Source organism: Pteronotus mesoamericanus, unplaced genomic scaffold, assembly GCF_021234165.1.
Source record: "Pteronotus mesoamericanus isolate MK-2021 breed Mesoamerican mustached bat unplaced genomic scaffold, CSHL_Meso_final scaffold_651, whole genome shotgun sequence".
Lineage (NCBI taxonomy): Eukaryota > Metazoa > Chordata > Mammalia > Chiroptera > Mormoopidae > Pteronotus > Pteronotus mesoamericanus.
The window spans coordinates 18,036,848-18,061,561 of NW_026555325.1; the positions used below are offsets into that span (position 1 = coordinate 18,036,848).

The following is a 24,714-nucleotide window of genomic DNA, read 5'->3' on the forward strand; positions in this document are numbered from 1 at the left end:
TGGCGCCCCCATCGTGGTACAGCAGGAAAAGTGGGGGCGAGGAAAACAGCCCTGAGCGTTGGGTGCGAGGCCAAGCTGCCGCTGCAGCCCTCTGCGCCGTCTCCCGCGGGGTGAGTGCTCTGGTTTCTTGCACCGCCGCGTCTCCGCTGAGCGCGGGGGCGGCCTGGGGCCCTTGAGGGTCCGCTGGAGGGACCTGGTGGCGCCCACGGAAATTCGGCGGCCGGCGGACGCCAGGCGGACAGGTCTCTGGAGTCTGAAGCGGGCGTGGGTAGGGGGTGTTGCACTAATCCTCGGCAGACATGCCTTTGGGCGGGATTTTGGCCAAAAGATAGGAGGCGGGAGTGCCGGGGGCAGCCAGGAGCCGTCCCGGGGTGGGGAGGGGGGCGGGCGATCCGGGAGCAGCGGGGAGGGGGGAGGGTCTGGTCCGAGCAGGTAGCGAAGCTTCGGCAGCCCGGCGAGTTGGCAGGTGGCGTGGAACTCGCTTGTCAACTATTAATTTTAAAAGAGTCAGTTTGGGAGTGCTGCAGGATAGTCAGTAGGTCTGGGGGAAGGCAAGAGGTGGCCCGGGATGCCTGTGGTGGGGGGAGAAAAGAGAAGCCTCGAAAAGCTTGGAGGCAAAATTGCGCTTGTGGTCTTTGCATCCCTTCAGCCTTGAGCGCGGGAGAACACTTTTTAAGACTCAGCTTGGAGGAAAGCCTCCGTCCCAGGGGAGGAGAGGCGTCTGCAGAGACCGCCGCTACCTGCCGGGTGCGCCCCCCAACCCAGGCGCGCTCGCTTTTGTCCCCCCTTTCTCCCCCGCCCCCACCTTCTTATTGGTGCTGGTTTGCAGCGCTCGGCTCCTGCGCCTTCACTTCGCGTTTGAATCTGGCTCGCCCCTCCGTATTATGTCTGCACTCCGAAGGAAATTTGGGGACGATTACCAGGTAGTAACCACCTCGTCCAGCGGCTCGGGCTTACAGCCCCAGGGGCCGGGCCAGGGCCCGCAGCAGCTTGTGCCCAAGAAGAAGCGGCAGCGGTTCGTGGACAAGAACGGTCGGTGCAATGTACAGCACGGCAACCTGGGCAGCGAGACGAGTCGCTACCTCTCGGACCTCTTCACCACCCTGGTGGACCTCAAGTGGCGCTGGAACCTCTTCATCTTCATCCTCACCTACACCGTGGCCTGGCTCTTCATGGCGTCAATGTGGTGGGTGATCGCCTACACTCGGGGCGACCTAAACAAAGCCCATGTCGGCAACTACACACCCTGCGTGGCCAATGTCTATAACTTCCCCTCTGCCTTCCTCTTCTTCATCGAGACCGAGGCCACCATCGGCTATGGCTACCGCTACATCACCGACAAGTGCCCCGAGGGCATTATCCTCTTCCTCTTCCAGTCCATCCTCGGCTCCATCGTGGACGCCTTCCTCATTGGCTGCATGTTCATCAAGATGTCCCAGCCCAAGAAGCGCGCGGAGACCCTTATGTTTAGTGAGCACGCGGTGATTTCCATGAGGGACGGAAAACTCACGCTTATGTTCCGGGTGGGCAACCTGCGCAACAGCCACATGGTCTCCGCGCAGATCCGCTGCAAGCTGCTCAAAGTAAGTGCGACCCGCCCCCTTCCCCACCTGGCAACCGCCAAACCCCCAGCCTGAGAACCACCCCAGCCCCCTAGTCTTACCTTTCGCCACAGGTAAACTTCCTTTGGGGAGGGCGAAGCTGGGCGCTTGGGCAAAGAAAGTACAGTGGACTGTACTGTTATTTTCCCACTCTCTCTGGAGCTCTGATTTATATGCATCATTCCGTTGTGCTTGTATCACTTTCTGGACTAGTGACACTTAAGGCGTGGTGGTGTTTCCTGGAGGCCAGAGGGGTATGAGTCCGCCCTGTTTTCTGCCCTACCCTTGCTGCTTTGCTCTTTAGAACTCTTTTGATTTGTTGTCAGTACTTTACTTCAATAAATTTGGGATACTAAAACTGAGCACCTTTGATTTTGAAGAAATAGGTGCTGAACCTACCCCAACTTTTATGTAAGGCTTTTCTTTCTTTGTTTATTGCCCTCTCCCCCAAATAATATCAGCAGATGGATTATTCCTTTACACCCAATAACATTAAGTCTGTCTATTGTCATATTTTTAATTAGCACACAGACCTGAGAAACAGTTAATAAAGTGGAGAAACAACACCTGGTTCTTTAAATTTTTTATTTTTACTAAATATTTTCCTAGAGAAGTATTTTGTGAAAGCATGAGTGCTTTTCCTGTAGAGCCTCTCTTTAATTTTATTCTCAATTGCCTATTTCTATGAAGCCTTTGTCAATTACAGATTTCACTTGAAGCTTTTCAGCATCCATTAAAGAAGATTGCTTCCCTACCATCAGCAGTGTGCATGCTAAAACAAATTGCACATAGAGTGGTTATTAAAGCAAGGTTCATCTAGTCGTTAGAGGGCACTACTACAAACAAGAAGAGAAGCCCGCCCTAATTCCTCATTCCACTAGAGTCTGGAAACAAGATATAAGACCAGTTGTCTATGTGTTGTTTACAATTCATGATTTTGAGGGATTTACCTTAGGTATTTTTCAAGTGTTCATACATTTTTAAAAAGGTAACTTCAAAGAAAATATTGAAAATTTATCTCATGTTTCATAAAGAACCAGTTTCAGAATTGAGCATTAATAAAATGAAAATGTGATAAATATATAAGCTGAGGTTTTTGCCTTTGAAATGTCAGTTTCCACTCTGTAAGTATATATTGTTTTACACAGCCTCAACTTATGTTGTAGTTAAAAGTGATCCAATGTGCTTTTAAAAAGTTTGGCCCTTGTGTCATTTTCATTATTCACATATAAGCTCTTACTCTAATTACCCTTGACCATGTTGCTTAGTAAATTGTTAGAATTAAAGCAGTTCAGCTGTCCTACCATTCCACATCATATGCATATTTATTATGCTGTAGACACTGTATAAACTAAAGTTTGTATGGCAGAGTGGAAAAATTTTCAATCTGATTCTGATGAATATGTTCATTAAGGTAGCTATAAATAAGTAATTTGAATAGATCATATTTTGTATAATTAACTTCAATGAGCTGCATACAGTTTTTGAATTTAACTTAGCATATATTGTGTCCTTGCCCAGTGTTTGAACTAAAGGAGTTGTTTGGATCAGGCTAAGCAGTTGTATTGTAGACATGCTCATTGCAGTGGTATTTGTTTTATGTGCTTGTTTCTATGAATAGAACAAGATGTGTAATCTCTCTCTTTATATTAGGCCTACTGTGAAGATAGAAGCACTTTATTAATACAGTGAAAAGTCTCTGTCAAGGAATCCTTGTTTCTGTGTCACTTTTAGATTCTTATTGAAGGAGTAGATTACCGTATTGATTGGTCTATTAGAAATTTAAAATTAGACCTTAAAGATCATTTTACATACTATTCTCAGGTTTTTCAAACATAACTCATTTGTGAAAGCAGATATTCTTTTGAGCCAACATAGGTTTAGATGTTTTTAGAATTTATTAAGTTTTATTTTAACAAAGCCAGAAATAATCAGAATTAATCTACGCATCAGGTTTTTTTGTTTGTTTTTTGTTCTGTGTCCCCACCTCAGGTACAATGAATCTGAATTATTTAGTCTCTACAGTGGTTTAGAACATTGATAATGATTTCTATGCATAAGACCATGTACCACATACACCTGAGGGAATATGCTGATTAAAAAATAAAAATAGAAGATTTATAGTGTTGGCAAATTTTGATCAAGGTGCTATATCAACACAAGGTGATAAAAACAACATCTAATTAAAATAATATGTAAAATATTCCTATTAAATACTTTGCTTTTGATTTTTAGGAAACTATCATTGCTAGAAGTTAAAATGATGGACATGTTGCATTAATTTATGCTTAAATAAAATTATGGTGAAATTCTCTCTTATGTTACATTTTGTGAAGCAAGGAGTTGATTAGTTGCAGCTCTGCATCCAGCTGGTTAGTATAGTTTGTTTGAAGTTCATTTTTCTTGTACCCTTGGTAATTAAAATGAATTCTCATAGTTCCTACGTCATTTCCTTAGACTTCATTAGAAAGGAGTCATGTTTTATTAGGGAACTGATAACATTCAGCAAAATTAGGCGGGAGATTTCCTTTTAATAAATTTCTCTCATTTATTTTTGTTAGGAAATGACATGAAGTGACCTAAAACAGCCAACTTTATTTTTTAAGAGAAGCTATACCAAAATCATATAGTAATACTATATTGATATCAGTCTTATACAGTCTTATTAAATATCACTACACATATTCGGCTTCCTTCTAAAATCCCTCTTTGACATTTTAAATATAAGATTCAGGTATCCTTAATACAGAGAAATATTCAGAATTTTAAGGAGCCTAAAGCCATTATATTTAATAGGACTAATTGTAGTTTATGTATGTTATTTCTGTTAATTTAATTTAATTTATACAGGGTTGGGCAAAAGTAGGTTTACTGCTGTCAGTATGTGAAACAGAATTTATTCTTGTATTATTAATTAATTATTGTATCATTTTCAATACAAACAACTGTAAACCTACTTTTGGCCTACTCTGCATTTTTATGTTGCTGTTTCCTCATTTGAATAAAATTTTATTTTTCAATATTAATATAAAATATCTTTTTAATGAGTATAAGGCACTTTCTATTCTTTGGAAGATTTAAGATCATGGATGTGACGTTCTAATCCTTGCTACTATAAAATTTTCCATGCATATTTCTTTTGAATTCTTGAAGTTTTGGTGGAAGTTTTTTAAAATAACTTTTCTGCACAGTTTTTAATTGTTATTCATTCATATGAAAGCAAATTTTACTTCAACTCTACTCCTGTCTTCTAAGCTTGCAAATACTGAAATTTATTTCTATATTCAAATATAGATTTTCCAATATTATGTTTGGAGTAGTTGGTCTTATTTCTCTTCAGAAAATAAAAAAAGGAAAAATTAATATAATATGAAGATATTTTTTACGTTAAGATGTATAAGTTTATCAGCTCTTTTGAGATGAATAGTCTACTTTTCCTCTTTTATCTCCGTATTGATTTTTTACTAGAATTTTAAATTCACTTTATTTGTCTTCTTTTTCTTTTTAACCTAAAATATAGGGACTAATTAACAAGGTAGTCATGTTAAGTTAATATATCATCTAGTCAAAAGTTTTAATAAAAATGCATGGATCAGGAAGTTGAAGTTAATGGCTGAAACATTGGACTTTATAATTTACTGTTGGGTATAAAGGATTTGGAAATTTCACTTACTACTTTTTACAAATCTAATGCTAAAGGTTGATTGCCCTAGGTTTACATCTTGTTAAGGGAAAATTTAAATAATATTCTTGGATATAGTATTCAAGAGTTTACAAACATCATTCAGTAGCCATCATATATATGACATATAGGCACTCAGTTAATACTTCTTTACATAAACATAAAATCAACTATTGTTGGATCTTTATTTTGAAACAAAGAGATAAAGATAAATTTTGTCTCATGACAGTGTAATTTTATTTCTTTATATTTTTTATTTAGTGCAGATAGTCTTTGTCTTTCATTCCTAGGAGAATAGCTGTGCAACCCCTAACTTTGACTTATTGAAAAGCAGTGGTATACAGTCATCTTCTAGTGTATCACATGCATTATTTCTGTACTCATTTTTTAAATTCTTAATCTATATGAATACTCAAAATTGGGTGCTATCTGGTTTTCTCATATAAATGTGCTCAAGTAAAGGTGCAATATAAAACAAAATTATTGTCTGATAAGCCAATAAACTCTTCATCCTCTTCATATGTCCTAATATTTTGCTAAACTTTTAACCACATTGATATTTGGACACATGATTCCTACATTTTTAAAAATATATTTATTAGTTTGTCTTCATTCCATACTTGCACTTAAATGCAATTATGCTTTTGACTTTATACGACCTTATTTTGTATGATTGGCTCTTTTCACTGAGCTAGGGCAATTTGCACTTTAGTTTTAATCTTGAGATAATTAGTTAACTTCTTAAAAAAATTAAACCCACGAATAAATATCTGTCACAAAAACAATTTTTCTGAACATCATATGAGCTGTTAATAAAAATCTCAAGGAGTCTAGAGCTAAGCCGCTCCAAATTCTTGGGGCTATTTCCTATACTGTAGGTGAATTTTTTACATAGGTTATAACTTTATTAAAAAAAGCATAATCCTATTTAGTCTAGCTTTGCTCTTTCTGACCCAAGTACAATAATTCCAATAGATATAGAACTTGTGTTCTTTTTAAAATCTATAATTGTTATTACTTTAAAAAATAGTAGTGATATGTCATTTTGTTTGTTTTTGTTCTTTATTTTTAATATAATATTGAAAAGCACAGGGTGGTTCGTACTGAGGAGAATGCAGTGTAAATAGAAATAAGGGACATAAAGACCCAGAAATAAACAGCAGTAGGTAAAGAGAAATGATAAAGAGAAGCAGGAAAAAGCATTTGATGGACTTGAAAGTGTTTGTGAGTGGGAGGGAAATGTGCATGTAAGATACAAATTCTGTCCACAGTTATTATAAATTCTGTAAAAGACTTCCAAGGAATTATAAAGTTATTCTTTCATTTGAATGTTGTAAAAGTTTCACTTAATTTATTACAACATAAACTACATTCCATTTCATGAGGTACTTTCTATAAAGTGGACATATTTTGATGGGATAGGAAGCTTAACATTAAAATTCTTTATTTTAGACTTAATGTTGGTCATAGTTTGTTTCTACCTGAATATTGATGGAACGGTAAGCTGAAGGAGTCAAAAGAAATGTACAACTTAACTGTAGATGGTCCAAATAAAATTATCATAGACACACTTTTCTACCAGACTTTAATTTTGATCTGATACCCCAAACCATTATCAGAGCCACTTTGAATTGCAAGGCATTTTTGCGTCCTTTTTCTGGTGCCGGCCTTTTGGCTCATTTCCTAAGTTGAGCTTCCAGAGAGTACTCTGACCTCATTCCATGTGTTTTCCTCATGATTTCACCACATATTCAACACACACACACACACACACACACACACACACACACTTAAAGAAGAGGAGTGAAATTATCACTGAGAAAACCATGGGGAAGTGGTAGGCAAGAATGGTTGCCCTTTCCAACGGTGCCTCATTTCCTTTTCTTTCTTCCCCTTTCCTAACCACTGGCCCTCAGTGCCTTTTTGCAGTGGAGACTTGTGGGAGGTGATGGGGTGTGGATCAAGCCTTAGAATATGACAGAGGTAGATCTCCTGATTCAGATGTTAGTGATTAAATGCTTTATTCATAATTCCCTGAGCCTCCTTTGGAGCTGGGAAAAAGCACAGTGGTTATAATTAGAACAGAGTGTAAGTTAGAGGGATGAGAGAAAGGTAGCAAAGCTATTGATTGTCTAGAAGTGTGTTCTTGCTAAATGAGTGTGGACAACTGCTCATAAACCTCCCAGAAGGAGATTGGAGAAATGTAGATCTGCTTATGTCAGGGCAGTGCTAAATGTGCAGCCTAGTTCTGTGTGTGTGTGCGCATGTGTTTTTGAACAAGTACTCGATAGTTTTCCATTTGAAATATGAAAGTAAAGTACATGATAGGGGACTGTCATGATAGTCCCTTCTAGGCATCTGTGACTTGAATTCTTTCCACCTGCAGTCAGAATTGTAAATAATTATCTTGTAGACCTTTTTTGGACTCTCAGTTCAAAGTCATTTGACATTAACTGCTTCTTTGAAATTAGCATCTACCTATGACTATAACGTGAGGAACAAGTCTTAAATTCTACACATACATTTATTTGCATACAATTTAAAATGGGTATAAATAGAAGAGCTACTTTTAAATAGCAATATTTTCCTTAGAAAATATAACTTAGAAATGATTTTCACAACCTAAATTGTACAAAATCATTTCAAAAATCCATGATGTCCTAATTAGAATATTTTGTACAGTGAGGATAAACAAGTTTTAGATTTCTATGATTTTTCTCTTAGCACCCAGCATTTGTTATAATTCAGTCAACCAGAAAGCCTTTCAAGTAGTGGGAAGATATTTATTGCCTTCCCCAAATTCCATACAATTGAAAATAAAAGTTGTATGAAATCCACTGCCAGTTCTAGTGTTTTCAAATTATGCTCTAAATTTTTAAGAATTACCAATTTCCCATGAATTTCCTTCCACCTCTTTACACTTTCTTGTTCACTCAGTGATTTTATGATTCTAAGTGATTATTTCATCAATGGAACTCAACTTGAGTTATTCACTCTTTAGAAATTCAATAATTTACTGCATCAGTCTCCTTCTTTAGCAATTGTTTTGAATGATTGTTGACTGTCTACAGATTTTTATCTAGAAAATGAGTATGGTTTTGTGTTCTCTTTGAAATTAGGAGATTTATAGAGCTAACAGAGATAATTTGGACCATCTACAAATTGTTCTATAAATGGAATATTTCATCTTACACCAAAATTCTTTAGATAACATAATAAAGGTCAAATTAGATTTTTTTTCTAAAATTTCTTCTGCCTATTATAAAAATTTCTGGGCAAATATGGTAATTGATAGTTAAAGAGTATCAGAAACTGATACAATATCAATGTTACTGATTTATTATAAACTCAAGGTAAAGATCATGGTTTAATTTTATAAAGGCACATACATGACTCCTCTTTTTCTCTTTCCTTACACATATGTATATCACAGTTTCTTGAACAAACGTTCTCTCTCCTTATAAAAATCAAGAGACTTAAAACTAACTGAGCATTTTTACCCCTTTGCCCCAGAAAACTCTGAAATTATATCAGAATTAAAAAAGAAACTTCGATTAAAATTTTTTGTAAGCCTAGAGTAGAAGTGTATACTCCTGAAAATGTATTGTGACTGTGTAGGCACATGTAGGTTTCCGGAACATCATAAGAATTTGGTTGAGCATTGATGACATAATCTTGCTCTAACCGGGAGCTCAGACTTGAAACAATAACATGACTTCAAGTATCTTCCACACTAAAACCACATTCTTTGCTCTTATAAATAGAAAAGTGTCCCATTTAATTTACAGTGATTTATAAGCTCTCAGCCTATTACAGAGAAAAAGAAGCAAACAAAAATCAGGGAGGTAAGCATATTTGCAGTTGAAATATTTGAGGGCCTAAATAAAGAAGACCTGAGAGATAAAATTGTGGATATATGTAGTATTTCAGAGTCACTTAAAGGAAGGGTAAACTATATAGTGTCCATTGGGAAATAATTACAATGAGTATGCAGGGAATTTCACTTACCTAAAAAATATATACACATGAAAAATATATTTCAAAGAGATATAGTGTTATACTTTATCCAAAGTGGTGTATAATATGTATAGCTGTCAAGTTACCAATACTTGGATAAGCACATACAGCTTTGAAGGGGATGGGGTTAAGTATAATTTTGAGAATATAGCACAGATTTTTTAATATCAGAAAGTACATGGAGTTTGAACAGAGTATGTTCATGCATATTTAAGTCTAAATTACCTATCTATGAATGAACTGCTTTGCTAAAAACAAAGTATTTTATACTCTAGGTTGGCATTCTTCTTATAGGCTGCCTGTTTCTAGGGCACTTCTTTACATAGGTTGTTGAACGATCAAGGAGTGGAAAGGTTAATTGCTTACTTGAAAGCTTTTAGAATGAGGCACAGATGTAAATAACAAGTACATATAAAAGGAAGATGAACTTTAATTTTGAGGTACATATATAATCATTAGAAAAATATTTCTCCTTTAGGGAAAATGATTTTTAAATAAATGGGAAATTGAATTTTTAAAGGATTATTTTTGTGAATACCTTCATTTAAGTACTGAAAAAGATGAGCTTAAAATAGTAAATGGTCCATTGTTCATTAACTATAAACATCAGAATACCACCTTGTGTTCATATAGCACCTGTTTCTTAGTCGGTGAGAGAACAATGACACAGGTTTTTGTTTTTATTTATATTTGTTTGAATTTTGGCTTATTACTGTGTTACAGTAATCAGTACTTATTATGCAACTGTGTAGTTTGAAAGATACTGATCTCATCCATATTGTAATGATTTGAGGATAGGTTTAGAAACATAGGTGACTTCTATTGGCTTAGAAATACCTAGTTTTATCTAACATTGATTGGTAGAGGTGCTGTTTTTACTTTTTAACTTTTAGGGTTTTCTATGGATTTTTCTTTCTTATCAGTAATTTTTTTTGTCTTTTTTTTAAAAAAATGAACTATTCACAGGATAGAGAAAAAAATAGTCTCAATGTTTTTATTGGATCTCTTTCTACACAATTAAAATTTCTGAGTATCATTAATTACAAAGTAGTCTCTGTAATTGAATAATTCTGCTGTTGAGACTCTTTGTAGCGATTGCTGTCTTATCAGTCCCCCACCCATTTGAAAATCTTGGTTCTGTTTTGCCATGGAGGACATCTTGCTAAAACCACATTTCTTGGTGTTTTCACACTCATTTACTCCACATTAAAAGCCAATGTATGTTTTTGGAATTCTGAGAGTAAGGATTTTGTCTTCAAACTACCACTTCATTGGACAAACCTGTTACAGATTCTGTTTAGTATATTGAATTAGCTTTACAGAGAGCCTGTTAAAACATATTGGATGTTTGCAAGCCCTATTCAACCCCCCTACCCCACCAAATAAATTTTTCAGTGTGCAACTTTTTTAACACAGCCTTTATTTTATCAGCGTCATTATATAAATTAAACTTTAATATTTATTTATACATGATCCATATAAGTAACGATATAGAAAAGAGAGTGAAAATGAATAGAAAAGAAATATAGGTTTACTTTCATGGTTTCCTAATTTTAAATAGCTAAATTTATTTTCTTTCAGAGTTTAACATGCAAGCAATATATTCAATTAAGTTTACAGTAATTTATACTGATACTTAATGCTACTGCATTATGAAAGTTTTAGTAAACCATAAGTCTATCCAATGTAGATTATGAAATTGCATTTTGATTTTAAAAACCTCAGTTTAGCCTAATTTTGCACTCTATTTTAAAATTAATAAAATAGAGAAGTGAACAACTTTAATGCAGTTTATTATTAGGAGTTTGAAAGCTAACAGCATGTGCTTTTTATTTTTAATGTGAACTGTTGTATACATAACATAATTTAATGTGATAGCATCTATACTTTTCTATTCTAGTTTATGTATATTTTTTACTTTTCAAAAGTCCTGGAAAATAATTTGTTAAGTTTTGCTTTGTGATAATGAAGTAAATCTTGTTTTTTTTTTTAAATTATGACCAACCTTTTTCAGCTTTAACAAACTCCATAAGAATTACCTGCTTATTTGCTTTGTGAGAAAAAAATCTGGCCTGAAATGAGTTATCATGCAGAGATTTATGTCAAGCAGTAGCACATGTACATTCAGTTGCACAGTTTGTACTAACAGCCATTGTTGGACCAGGCATTTCTCCAAAGCTTATGAGTTAGGAAATGGTAATTATAGTAAGTTGTATATTTATAAATAATGCATGGATGTTTCACATGAGCTATGTGGGATTTCGGCCCATTTGCCAGAACATAGCTGCATAATGATTTGTTTGGAGTTTGTTTCAGATGATTGATAGTGCAGAATGTTGGCAATGATGTAAATTACTGTTGGAGTGCCTTGAAACTTTCAGTACAAGTGGTGATTTCTTCTCTTTTTCTGTGTGCTTGTCTAGTCTCGGCAGACACCTGAGGGTGAGTTCCTTCCCCTTGATCAACTTGAACTGGATGTAGGTTTTAGTACAGGGGCAGATCAACTTTTTCTTGTTTCCCCCCTCACGATTTGCCACGTGATCGATGCCAAAAGCCCCTTTTATGACCTATCCCAGCGAAGCATGCAAAGTGAACAGTTCGAGATTGTCGTCATCCTAGAAGGCATTGTGGAAACAACTGGTGAGTAAAAACATAGATATGCCATCAAGTTTATTTCATAATGACATGATATTATATATACCATACTTGTCATGAATTGGGTTAAATTTCTCAGTTCACAATGATGAAAGCAATGACTTGCCTCTTATTTCTTTGTAATATTAAATTGATACTATTTTTAATATGAAGATTTGCTGTGGTGATGATTACAGATGTAATATTAACAAGGGTTACTAACTGCAAAAAAGCAACTGAGATGTCTCCTTAAAAATGATTATGATGTTTTTATTACAATCTTGGATTTTCAATAATGACAATTTTTCTTTAAAGATTTAAGGTTAAAGTAAATTCAGCATAATTAGTGAGCAGCCTGAACTCAGCATGCACGTTTTTGCCTAGGGGATGGTGATTCAGGCTGTCGCTGATAGAGCTTTGATATGCTACTATGTGCAACCTCAGTGGAAAATTTCCTGTGTGTGTGTGTGCGCGTGCACATGCCTGTGTGGGCATATGTGCTAAAGCAGCATTTTAATTTCAAAGTGGGTCAGTAGATTTCCCCAGCTGAACCTTGACCAAAAAAAATTTAAAGGCTATTTTTCTTCTTTTTCTGTTTTGGGATAGCTGCATGTCGTATGTTAATTTGCTAAGATGAAAAATAACATTGGTATGCCTCAAATGTAATTTGCTACTCTTGTCAAAAGGGAAGCAGCAATAAATCAGAGTATATGGTTTGGAGTCTAGGCATTGTCCAGTTAGTTTGGAACCTGACAGGTGTCTGAGACAAATAATACAATATCAATGTAATAATATACATATATGTATGTATATATGTGTATCTCAATGGAGTTTTACCCTTTTTACAAGTAATGAGAAAGCAAGTCATATTTTATCTCTCTACTTTTTAACCAATATTATTTTAACAATCTTAAAATGCTAGTTATTATATATAAACTATAGTATTATTAAGAGTAACATTGGCAGTAACATGGAAACATTCAAGCTTCACACCTAGGTGGGAAACTTTACATAATCAAGCATCTCTCACCTTGGTAGATGGCTTTGTCTGAGGAGCAAGGGGTAGAAGGCATTGTAATTTTTCCACACCTGTAACATAACACCTGTTTGAAATTTGGGGCAGATACTTAATCTCTATAAGCTTCTTTTCTTTTTTCTTTTTTTAAATAAGAATCATATGGTAACCACTGTGAAACTGTTTGTCATATTCTAGCATTTTATTATAATAATTATAATGATAATTATAAAAATTAAGATTTTTTCCCTGACCAGCATGGCTCAGTTGGTTGAGTGTCCTCCTGTAAAGTGAAAGGTTGCTGGTTTGATTCCCAGTTAGGGCACATGCCTGAGTTGCAAGTGTGGTCCCAGGTTGGGGTGGCGCATGCAAGAGGCAACCAATCAATGTTTCTCTCACACATTGCTATTTCTCCCCGTCTCTTTCTTTCTCCCTTTTTCTCTCTCTAAAAATAAGTAAATAAAATCTTAAAAAAATAAAAATTAAGATTTTAAGAATAGTGAGTACATTTTTAACTCATCAATCTATATCTGAAATTTGATTTAGTTTTTTAAACTTAAAATTTAAATGATACCATAGTGAATTTCTAAAATGCCATATAGTGATAAAAATACAATCAATTTACAAAGGATTTTAGTTAAAAAAATATTTTATTTCAATTACAATTTTTAGTCATCTTATTTATTGATGTAATAATATATTGTTAGAATTTAAACAACAGATGCTACAATTTTAATTGGTTTATTTTTTATAGCATATGCTTCTATCTTGATTCAACTGCTTATAACTTACCAATTGCTTCTTTATTATTCTAGTCACTGACATGAGTAAAGTTTTTGTTTCACTTGACAGCCTCAAAAATCTTTATTATTTCCATCCACCAATCTATTCATTCATTTTTCCTATTTATCTCTAGTTTCTGTTTTTTCCTTAAGAATGAGAACATCCTCCTAAAAAATGACAATGCAGTTTAACAATGGTGCAATTACTAACCACTTAGCTCTCAGTCCATATTCAGATGTCATTAGTTGTTCTAGTAATTTGAATAATAACTGGTTTAACATCAATTTAAGGAGTACACTGATCATTTGTTTGCTTGTCTTTTTAGTCTCAAGATGGAATAGTTTTGCAGTCTTACTCTGTGTTCTTGACCTTGATATATGCGAAGAGTACAGGCCAGTTATTTTGTAGAATGCCTCTCAAATTGGATTTGTCTGAGGTTACCTTATTAATTATTTTGGTTTTTGACCTGTACATAGACATCTTAAGGGAATATTGAAGCAGGCTGTATTTCACAGTTACCTATGTATTCCTGATGTAACTTACATGTCTTCATATTTCAAAGGATCACGGTTAGTGTATAATGTCTTACATGAGGTATTATAAGTTTTGTAATATTAAATTATTTGTTAAGACTGTAGGTTTTATTTTAATATTTCCTTCTGCCTCCCTTTTAAAACAGAACAACAACAATGTAATGAACTTGCAGAGAATATTTTTCATAGAAAATATGAAAACTTGAATGGAGACCGAATTTCTTATTTAGAGATTGCCTTTCTATGAAGAAATTAAAATCTGCTTCCTCATAACCTCTAAATTGTTTTCTAGGTCTAGTATAGCAAGACAAACAGCAAAAACTTTATAAACAATTTATATAAATTATTTCATGAAAAATTTATCTGACATTTTGTTTTTATATTTGTTCTAGCTAATCAAATCCCACACTGTTCAAATGTTATAAAATGTCTATATCTTCAGACCCCCCTGAGCTTGGTAAAAGTAACATAAACATTTTTATGTCCATTTGATCATTTATCATCTTACTGAAATTTATGTAGACTCATTTTTAAGGATGTTTCCTCCTCTGTTTGTTCCCTTTCAATAAATTTTACTTTCTCCTAATATTTATTGCTTAGAAAAAGACAGATAAGATATTTTGGAATATTTTGATACAGCAATAATACCATTTTTACCCCTTTTGTTTTTGTAACACAGTCTTGTGAATAAATATTTACTCGGTGTAACTGTCCATCATATTTAGCATTAAATTACTAAACTTTTTTAATGATTTACTTATTCATTTAGACAAGTACTTGGATGTGTACTGTGTGCTCAGACGCATTTGAAATGCTGGTGATATAGTGGCAACCAAGACAGGCAGAATCCCTTTCCTCCTGGAGGTTATATTGTCATTGGAGGAGGCAGACTACATAACAACATAAAAAAATCAAGATATTATCAGATAAAATGTGTTAAGAATAAAAAACAAAACAAAACAACATGATGGGAAAAAAGAATACATCCTAGGCTACTTCAAGTTGATAGAATTAGGGACATTACCTCTGAGGAGGTGACACCTAAGCAGAGACTGGAGTGTCTAGAAGGAAATCCTGGGCCCATCTTCAGGGAGAACGTGGCAGGTCTGGTGAAAGCAGGTGCAAGGGCCCTGAGTCGAGAATTAGCTTGACTGATTCCAAGAACTAAAACAAGGCAGAGGTGGTGAGGGCAGATGAAAAGTTTGCAGAGTTGGGTGAGAAGTCAGAGAGGTGGGGGTGCCCCCTCTGCACTATGATGTTTGCATCACACCAACAAGAAGTGTTAAGATTTGATTAGAAAGCAAAGCCTGCATTTATATGAAAGTAATAATTTAGTAAACTTAAACTCTGTATAACAAAAAAAAACAACAACACAGAATTAGTTTTGGGTTTGTTTTGTTTTTGTTTTTGTAAGCTGTTTATTTAAAAATGAATGACCCCAGTGTTCTGGAAGTGAATAAAACTTTAGACAGTGCCACTTTTTTATTGCATTGATCTAATACCTACATCATCCCTGCTTATCCCCGACACACTCATAAACCCGTGCACAAACGTACACGATGCACACACATAATTCCTCACTTCACCTCTGACAAGAATCTTCTGATTTCATTTAGTTTTTGGTTCTTTTCATTCCTGTGGTCTCAGCAGGAATGGTTGGGGCTGGGGCAAGGGGAGTTGAGGAATTGGAAGCTTTCTAGTTTTCTTGAAAGTTTCAGTCTTCAGCTCGGGAGTCACAATAATTACTTTCCCGCCTCCCTTGGAAATACTCCTCAGTGATCACACTCATCCATTATTACCCTCCTTGCTTAAAATGAGTGGATTTTCACTGCCAACAAGGAACACAAGATTTGCCTCTTTATTAATAACCTTTACTTATTTGCTCATCCAGCCAATTACTAAATACAGGTTACCTCTAACTCTTGCTCTCTTTGCTTCTTCTCTCAAGAGAGAGCACTGCTAGAGGCAAACAGCATTGCAGATTTGGCTCATTAGAACTGGATGCTTTCAAACTTCAATCTGCTCTCTGCTGCCATTTGGCAGTCTTTTTAATTGTCTTTTCTGTACTCCCAGGCTCTTTCACCAAGGGAGCTATTTTAGACCTTTTCTCTTTCTGTGCCCCTAGTCCCAGCTGTCCTACCCCTTACTTGGCATATCATCTCTCCACCTATTCTCTCAAAAGAATGTAGCACTTTAATTTTTATACATTTTTTTACTCTCATTAATCCTTTTCTCATAGTTTTCTTTTTCTTTCTTGGTGTCTGAGGGGGAGAGTATCTTTATTCTTCTCCACAACCATCTCTTTTAAAGCTAGTTATGTTGTGACTCAAGCTCCAAAGCCTACCATACCTAATACTTAAAATCCTCTTGATTCTATTTGCTTTCACACATTTCTAGGCCTTTCTGCATGAAAAAAAAATACGCAATCTCATCATTGGTCACTTTACTTTCAAGGTTGTTCTGGGATTCCGAGACACCACGTTGTCCCTCCCTCTTTAATTTATATACGGCATTGCTGCTCCTTCCTACCCCTCTTTCTGGTGTTTCCTGCATCTGTGCCCTTGCCTTCTTTTCCTTAGAATCTAGATACTTGCCTTTTTAAAAACAAAATGAATTCACAAAGTACTCACAAGTCCGCTCTTCTTCTTATCTCTACCTATGGACCCTCCCACCAGTTGTGGTCTTCTATTAATAGTTGCTGTTCATTTTCAGAACATTTTAATTCAGAGTCAATTTGTCCAAACACCAAGTGGTCATCTAACTTTTAAATTATATCCTCATTTTGAAAGTTTGACTCTATGAGATTGCGATTTTATCCCAGACTTCCCTTCCACCACCACTTCTTCTATATCCTATCAATGTGTCCTCTTCACAAATACCTATTAAGCATCTATTACAGGATACACACTATTCTAGACCATAAGGGATACATTAATTAACAAAATAAAATTGCTGCCCATAGGGGTACGTATATTTTTAAAAATTTTTTAAAGTTACATTTATTGGGGTAACATTGGTTAATAACACAGTATAATTTTTAGGTGTATAAGATTCGACATCTGTGTCCTCTATTTCATGTTCCCCACCCAAACTCTAGTTTCCTTCAGTTACCATATATTTGACTCCCTTTTATCCACTCCCTCTCCGTCTACCTTCTTTGCCCTCTGGGTGCACATATTCCTTATGTACGAAACGAACAACAAAATGAAGACTGCATCATCCAGAACGTGAGAAAGTGATGAATGCTGCGGAAATAAAGAAAGCAAATCAAGAGGGACTAGAAATGTGGGGAAATCAGGGAGAGCTACAGTGGGAAAGTAACACTTGATCCAAACACAGAAAAGAAAACGCCTAGGAAAAGGGCATTCCAAATAAGGTATCAGTAAATACTCCCAAGGAGCAGTGTACCTGGCTATTCCTCTCTCTTAGTTTGCAAGGTCTCTCAATTAACTCTTCCTCTTTCAGCGCACATAATGTACTTTTAAATCACAACAGTTGTCTCAGGAGTGGATCCTGTCTCTAGATGCCTGCTTACGTGCAGGTTGCACACTACTGCTTGGTAAATTGCTTACAACACTATTTTCATGATATACTTATGCTCAGAAACCCCTAATAACTGCCATATCAAAGGGCTTGTATTTCTTCCTAAGATTAGGCTGCTCTTTCTCATGTAACGTCCATTCAATGATGCTCACTCTTGACTCCTACGTCTGCAATAAATACATTTTCACTGCCTACGATAGCATTTGTCTTCTCTCACAGGGCACATTAGCTGCCACATTTTATTTGGTCTTCCCTGGACACTTTATTCCATGTGCTTTTCTTAAAAACCCACTTTACAAAGCTGTTTTTACAATGAAAAGACTATTAAATACATGCTCATAATTGGAAAAAGAGAAATATGCAAAATAAAAATTTTACTCTTAATTTCAACGACTCTACTTTTAAAATATTGATCATTAATCTTTTGGCAACTGTATTGATATATTGTTATTGTGCCACATGTGCTGTTTTATAACTTGCTTTATTGTAGAATATATTGTTAACATCTTTCATGTCAAATTATAATTCTGCATCATTAGTTTTAATGGCTTTATTGTTTGCTAATTTATGACTCTATCTTAATTTTTATTACCTATCTCCAAGTCTGAGATTTTTAGTCATTTCCTTTTTAAGTAAGGTAAATAGTCTTATAGTTTATAGTTTTAATTTATGTATCACCTGTACAACTTTAGTATTTTATATAAATTCTTAGAGATGGAATTCCTGGATAAATATGCACATGAATCTGTTCACTTTTGATATATATTTCAGAGTTGCTATCTAGAAAATTGTACCAATTTACAGTTATATATGAAGGTGCCCATTTCCTTACCCCTTGCCAACAATGGATATTATAGTTATTTTTGTTTTGGTCAATTTGACATTATTTTCTTTTTCTTTTCAATTAGTGAGATTGAAATTATTGTTTCTATTGTCCATGGGTTTTATTTCATGAATTCTCAGTTAATATTGCTTATTTTGCTTGCAATTCCTTTTTACCCATAAATTGCTTGTACAATAAACACAGTTAAGATAAACCATTTTGCTAATAGTTGGTATGCGCTATCAAAATATTTTATGTAGATATACATGTATAATTTTATCACATTTTTTTTGTATGTGCTTTATGACAGGTTCCGGTAAACTTGAAATTTTCAAGATTGATTCAGGACTTTGTTTTATGGTTGCTTATTTTGTATGTCATAGATCTCAGAAAGTGGTAGATCCTAGTAAATGCTTTTGATCTGTTTGTTGTTATTTTAAATTGATTTTTAATGGAGTTCTCCATTTTATTAGTTTGCTTTCAGAGTCACCAGTTGTATCTTATAGGAAGTAAAACAATAAATGTGCGTTGACTATCTATGTTATACTAGATGTGAGATGGTACAGAGATGATTAAGGAGGAAGTCCACAGTCCAGAGGGAGCAAAAAGTTGAACTAAAACAAGCATTAGCAATATGTACTCAGAAAGGCATGTCAGGCTAGCGTAAGGGCCTAAAATAGTGGTGCCCAATGCATTTGTTCTTAAAGGGGCTGAGAAGGGCCCCCTGAAGGGCATGGCAGGAGCTGAGAGAAGAAGGTGAAGGAGCAGTAGGGTCAGAGGAGCTGGATATTCTGGCCAGAGAGACAGCAAAGTGAGAATTTATTTTGTTAGAGGAGTCACATAATTTGGTACGGTCCGAGCACAGAAGAGGTGGAGAAGAACTGGCTGTAGAGGAGCCAGTCTATCCCTGAGTTATAATTTGCACCCAATTCTTCAAGCAATAAAGGCCTTCAATGATTTAAAGCAGAAGGGCATCATCATATTTGCTTGATAGAAAGATCCCTCTGGCTGCAGGTGGAGGATGGTTTGAGTGGGGCTGAGACCGGAGACAGACCAGTTATTAGGCTGTTTCAATAGGCCAGATCACAGGTAACTGGGTCCTGCATGAAACTGTCTGGCTCAGGCAACTATGTGATTGTTGAAAATAATGAAAAAGGCCTCTGGTTTGAAGCTGTTAATTTATGGTTAAATAAGAATAGGAAAAGGGGCCTGGGGATTCTTTCCTGTGAAGTTCCACAGGCTGTCTTAAAGAAGCCAGGACACCCAAAGAATCAAAAGATAAATTGAGACAAATAAGAAAGCACGAACAAGCCATTGACTCTTCTTACTAGTGAAAAAACACTGGAATTTTCTAATGAGTAAAGCAGAGCAGAAGCTCAACTTGTGAATAATTGAGATGTGTTTATTGTTTTCCTCCATGAATGATTCCATCATATTTAGCTTTATTAACTGTAATTGATCAGTTAGTGACCCATCAGAAGGTAGTGATCAGCAAATCCCCTACTGTTACCATAAATGAGATTGCACTCTCCCTCCCATTAGAAATATTGTTCATCCTTCCTCATTGCAGTTCTGAGTCATTAGCGGTGAGCTCCTCATACTTGTAGCCAGGGCCTAAATCAGGGGCATCTTATCTCTCCGATTTCCCTGTTTTTTCCCACATTGATGTTACCTTTTAAAGTAATTGCTGATTCAGAAGACTTTATGCCTTATCAGATAGAAGTCCATGACATACGGACATACATATATTGAAAACCTCAAAGTACCCTCCTCCCAGTAATTTTTATTATTATATATTTGTTAAATATTTATTGCTTCCTAATTGTGATTTTTTTTCTCTTTTAGAGATATCTTTTCAATTATTTTTTAAGTCAAAACAAAACAGTTTTTTTGGAAAGTTGTTGATCTTTTAAATCTAAGACAACTTTTTATGAGCAATTCCTAAATAAAATCCTATGCTATCATTTTCTTTCAATAGATCGTTGAAGATTTCAATGGATTCAAAAAATTAATGCCTAAATATTGAAGCATGAAATAGGGTGGCCGATCATCTTGGTTGCCCTGTGACTGAATGCTTTTCTGAGGCTCAGGGTTTTCGGTGTTAAAATCAAGAGCCCTGGGAAAACTGGGATGGCTGGTCTCCCTACTTAGCAGTCCAAGATTGTCAGCGAAACCTTCCTACATGCCTGTTTCAGGATCATTGATAAGTTTGCATTATTAATAGTGGAATAAGTCTTTCAAACTCACGATGGGTGTTGCTCTACCAATGTCCTACTTTGCAAACACTGTCTCAAAAATTGGTACAAGAATATTTTCACTGACATTATTTTCATTGCTGTCTTGTAGAATATTTAATTAATACAATCCTTAGCATTTTAGGATGGAAGTTTCTCATTTCTTTGTGTAGGAGGTTGGTTGGTATGGGTAAATAACCGGAGTGAGGTAGGGTGGAGAACACTGACACTGTATTTGTCAAAATCTTGCCTATGGCTGATATGACTAAAAGATGTCAACAAATCGTGTGAATAATCTGGATAATTGTTAAATGTAGGCATAAGGGAATTGTAATTGGAGAAGCAGTTTTGATTAAAATATGGCATAGTTCAATGACAAGGAACTTCACAGTTTAGACATTAACTAACTCATTTTCAGAAATTTTCAAGGTGAGACCCCGGACTACCTGCACTAAGATCCCATGGAATGCTTATTAAAAATCTGACTTCTGCGTCCTTGCTTAGAATTACAGTGTTAAAGTGTCTGGTGTTTATGGCCCAAGAAATTTGCAGTTTAAAAAAACACCCAGGTGATTCTTATTAAGACCATTAAAGTTTGAGAACATCTCAATTCAGCAACTGGAAAAGCCACCAATATTTATTGAATTAATTACGGAAATGCAATATTTTGGCCTAATCTACCATGCTGATTTGCGATAAAAATGAAAGACAACATAGTTCTTTAAATTTCTGAAGTCTTCAGAGATGAAGTTTTATTTCAATTCAGACTGTGCTGATCAATGTAGCCAAATGCAAATTAACGCGGGTAAAAAAGAGTGAAAATCAGGAGTATGAATTAAAATGCACTGCTATTCATCATCATTACCAAGAACAAGATGTGACAGCTATTGTGGAACATTGTGTGAAGATGTAATATAAATGCCAAACAAGGATGTTAGTACCATTCATTGATGCAGAAAATTCTGTTCATTGAAATTGCTGCACATGCATTAGACCAGAACACTTTGTGTGGTTATTTACTGTTTCATAGGAAGGGACACCTTTATGCTTACTGAAAAGTTCAAAAAGAAAATTTTCATCATTTTACACTAAGACTAACTAAGTCTATTAGTCAATACAACTAAACTCATTTAGGGCTTTTTTTCTTTGATAAAGTTTGTGGTGGTTTATGAGATTACATAGAAATGTGCTTTTAATAGGAGATGATGATGAGTATGATTTGAGATCCAGATAGAGTGAGTTGATCTTGACAAATCAAGATAGTAGGCCCCATTTAACAGCGCTTTGCTTTGATTAACTATTATTTTGTTATTTCCGTGTCTTAGACACTGTCTGAAGAAGAACTAAGGTCATTAACCCATTCAGCTCGTACAAGAGTGCTTAGAACTCTTGAAGTGGGAAATTGAAGTGGGAAATTATTGTTGCTGTTGTTATTGTTGCTTTTGAAAATAAATGTCGAATGAGATAAATATGAAGTTATTTTATAACCTGGCATTGTAATGATGCCAAAGGAGTGCCACAACTTTGGGAAGATCTTTTCTTGGGGTATGGGAGGAAGGAGAATAATCAATTCCTTGTTGTTCAGGGGTGACTTAACCTTGAGCATCGCCTTGTTTTAATTGTATATGGGGTGCATTTGCTGCACCTCTTGTGCCCAAAATATTCTCATAAGCCTGAGGGTAGATCTAGGTATGATCCGTTTCTGCTGCTAACTTCAGAGAAGAGCTGTGTGTAGTCCATGTCAAAGGGATGATTAGACATTAAAGCCTTTTGAGAAAGGATTTCTTAGTCTCCCTTAAATGACGGTCAAGCAGTTTTTTCTCATGTCTCTGTTAATTTTTAATATAATTGAAGCCCTTTATTTTATTTTGTTTTGTTTTATTTTTATTTTAGATTTTTTTTTTAGTCATTGAATTTAGTAAATGTTGTGTCATTAGTTTTAGAGACATTTTTATTCCCAGGGAGTACCAAGTGAGAACTTTATTTCAACATTGAGATGCAGGTAAAATTTAATCCCTTGGAAGGAAACTTTCTTCCAAATATACATAATATGAGGAGGTGTGTTTGGGAAGGGAAGAGTACATGGCACCTTGTTGACTAGAGAAGGTGTGGACCTTATGAACTGAATGTATGTGTGTTCGTGTATGAGCTATCAGCAATTTTTTTAGTACTTTTTCTGTGCTAAGGGTTTACTTTCTGACTCATGTTCCTGATTCAGCAGTTTCCCAGAAATGGCTCCAATCCTTCCGTACTTGGCAGCACTACTTAGAGAATGTAGAGAGAAAATGATGCAGCCTCTTTATATGTGTATTTATTCAGATTAGCATTATCAGTTCCAAAAATGTTTTAACATGTGTTATCTATTTCATTCTGGTTTTGCTTTGCTCTACAATTTCTCCCAGTGGCCTTTTTTATTTCAAATTTGCTTCAATTACCATCTATTTTCATTTTTATGTATTAAATGCAAAATGAAAAGGTTTATTAAAGTTATATGGCTTAGTCTCTTCATTTAGTTAAGGTTTTAATATTTTATAACCTGTAAATTGTAGAATAACCATGCCTTTCAATCATTCTTTATGAAAAAGTTCACGTCTTAAGTTTTTAAGGCTTATTTGCTAAAATTGAGGACATATTTTGATTTTGAACTCTTTATGTCTATCCAATGTTTTTAATTGAGTTATTGAATATTGTTTTAATTCAGTCTAACAAGCTGCATGTAGCTTATCTTTAAAATGTAAAATGTAGCTTGTCTTAATAGTTAGTGAAGGAAGGGACCTAACCTTTCCAGAGCGCCCTCTTATGTTTCAGGTACTATTAGACTGGTGGTACGGATGCCAGTTAAAATATTACATCTTATTTGAATTGATCATTTACTTATGATGTCTCTCCTGTCTTGGATATCCTTGGTAAAATCTCATATTCTACTTTACCTTTGAAGGAGCATGTTTCTTTATTTTCTTTGCAGTAGAAGCCATAATATTATCAGAAGCAGAAAGAGTTGAGAGGGAGAAAAACATCACATTTATGAGTTTGAATCTTAGTTGTCACCTGATTCAGTAATAGAATTGGAATGATAGAAACATAAAGATAAAATGCTCCTTAATGATAATTGAATCAAAGCTTCTATTTGCTAGAAATGGAAACTATAATCTGTGAGATAAAACAACTTGCTCATTGTTTCAAAACTAGTTGGCAAAATAGTCCGGAATATGTTTTGGTGCTTTGAGTGTTAATCTGGCACTCTGCTTGTCACCAACAATTTTTCACTTATTTAAATACATTCCTTGTTTACTTACATTAACACAATTTATGGTCATGGAGACTCTATTTTGTTAAGAAATGGTGATGACTTTTTTCTCTGCTACTTGGGTCTAAGTTGAATGTCACATCAGCCAGTTGTCTAACTGAGCAAAGGGGAAGGCCAGTCAATAGATCAATGCCTTATAAATAGGCCGGTCTTGAACTACGTCAAAAAGTCCTTTTCCAAGCAAATATAATAAGAGTGGTGGTTACTGAGATATCCATATTTTCAATAACTATGAATTAAGCAACCTCTCTATATAAAGCACTATGCCAGGCACTGGATACACAAAGGTGAATAAGAAACTCAATGGTTCCTAGTTAACAAAATTCATAATCCAGTGACAGATAAAAACACTTCCATAAGCAGAGATGAACAGTGTATGTTAGGATGTATACCGTGAGATGGAAGGATGTGTGAAGGCCCAGCCTAGGCTTAGGAATGTAAGTGGGAGTTAGCCAGGCAAAGGGAGGTAGAAAGAGTATTATTGGAACAGTGAACAGAGAAGACTTGAAGTGTAGGGGAAAGAGGAAACTTGCTACCTTTAA

The 24,714-nt window shown here is 35.4% G+C and overlaps 1 protein-coding gene across 1 annotated transcript in view; it reads left to right on the forward strand.

Annotated features, from left to right (window-relative positions):
• The first annotated feature begins 527 nt into the window (after window positions 1-527).
• Window positions 528-24,714, forward strand: part of KCNJ3 (potassium inwardly rectifying channel subfamily J member 3) — a 131,207-nt gene continuing 107,020 nt past the window's right edge. Inside the window, exons 1-2 of the mRNA XM_054562351.1 lie at window positions 528-1,583; window positions 11,724-11,940. Of these exons, the coding sequence (XP_054418326.1) occupies window positions 885-1,583; window positions 11,724-11,940 (916 nt within the window). The 5' untranslated portion in view covers window positions 528-884. The remainder of the gene's footprint in view (window positions 1,584-11,723; window positions 11,941-24,714) is intronic.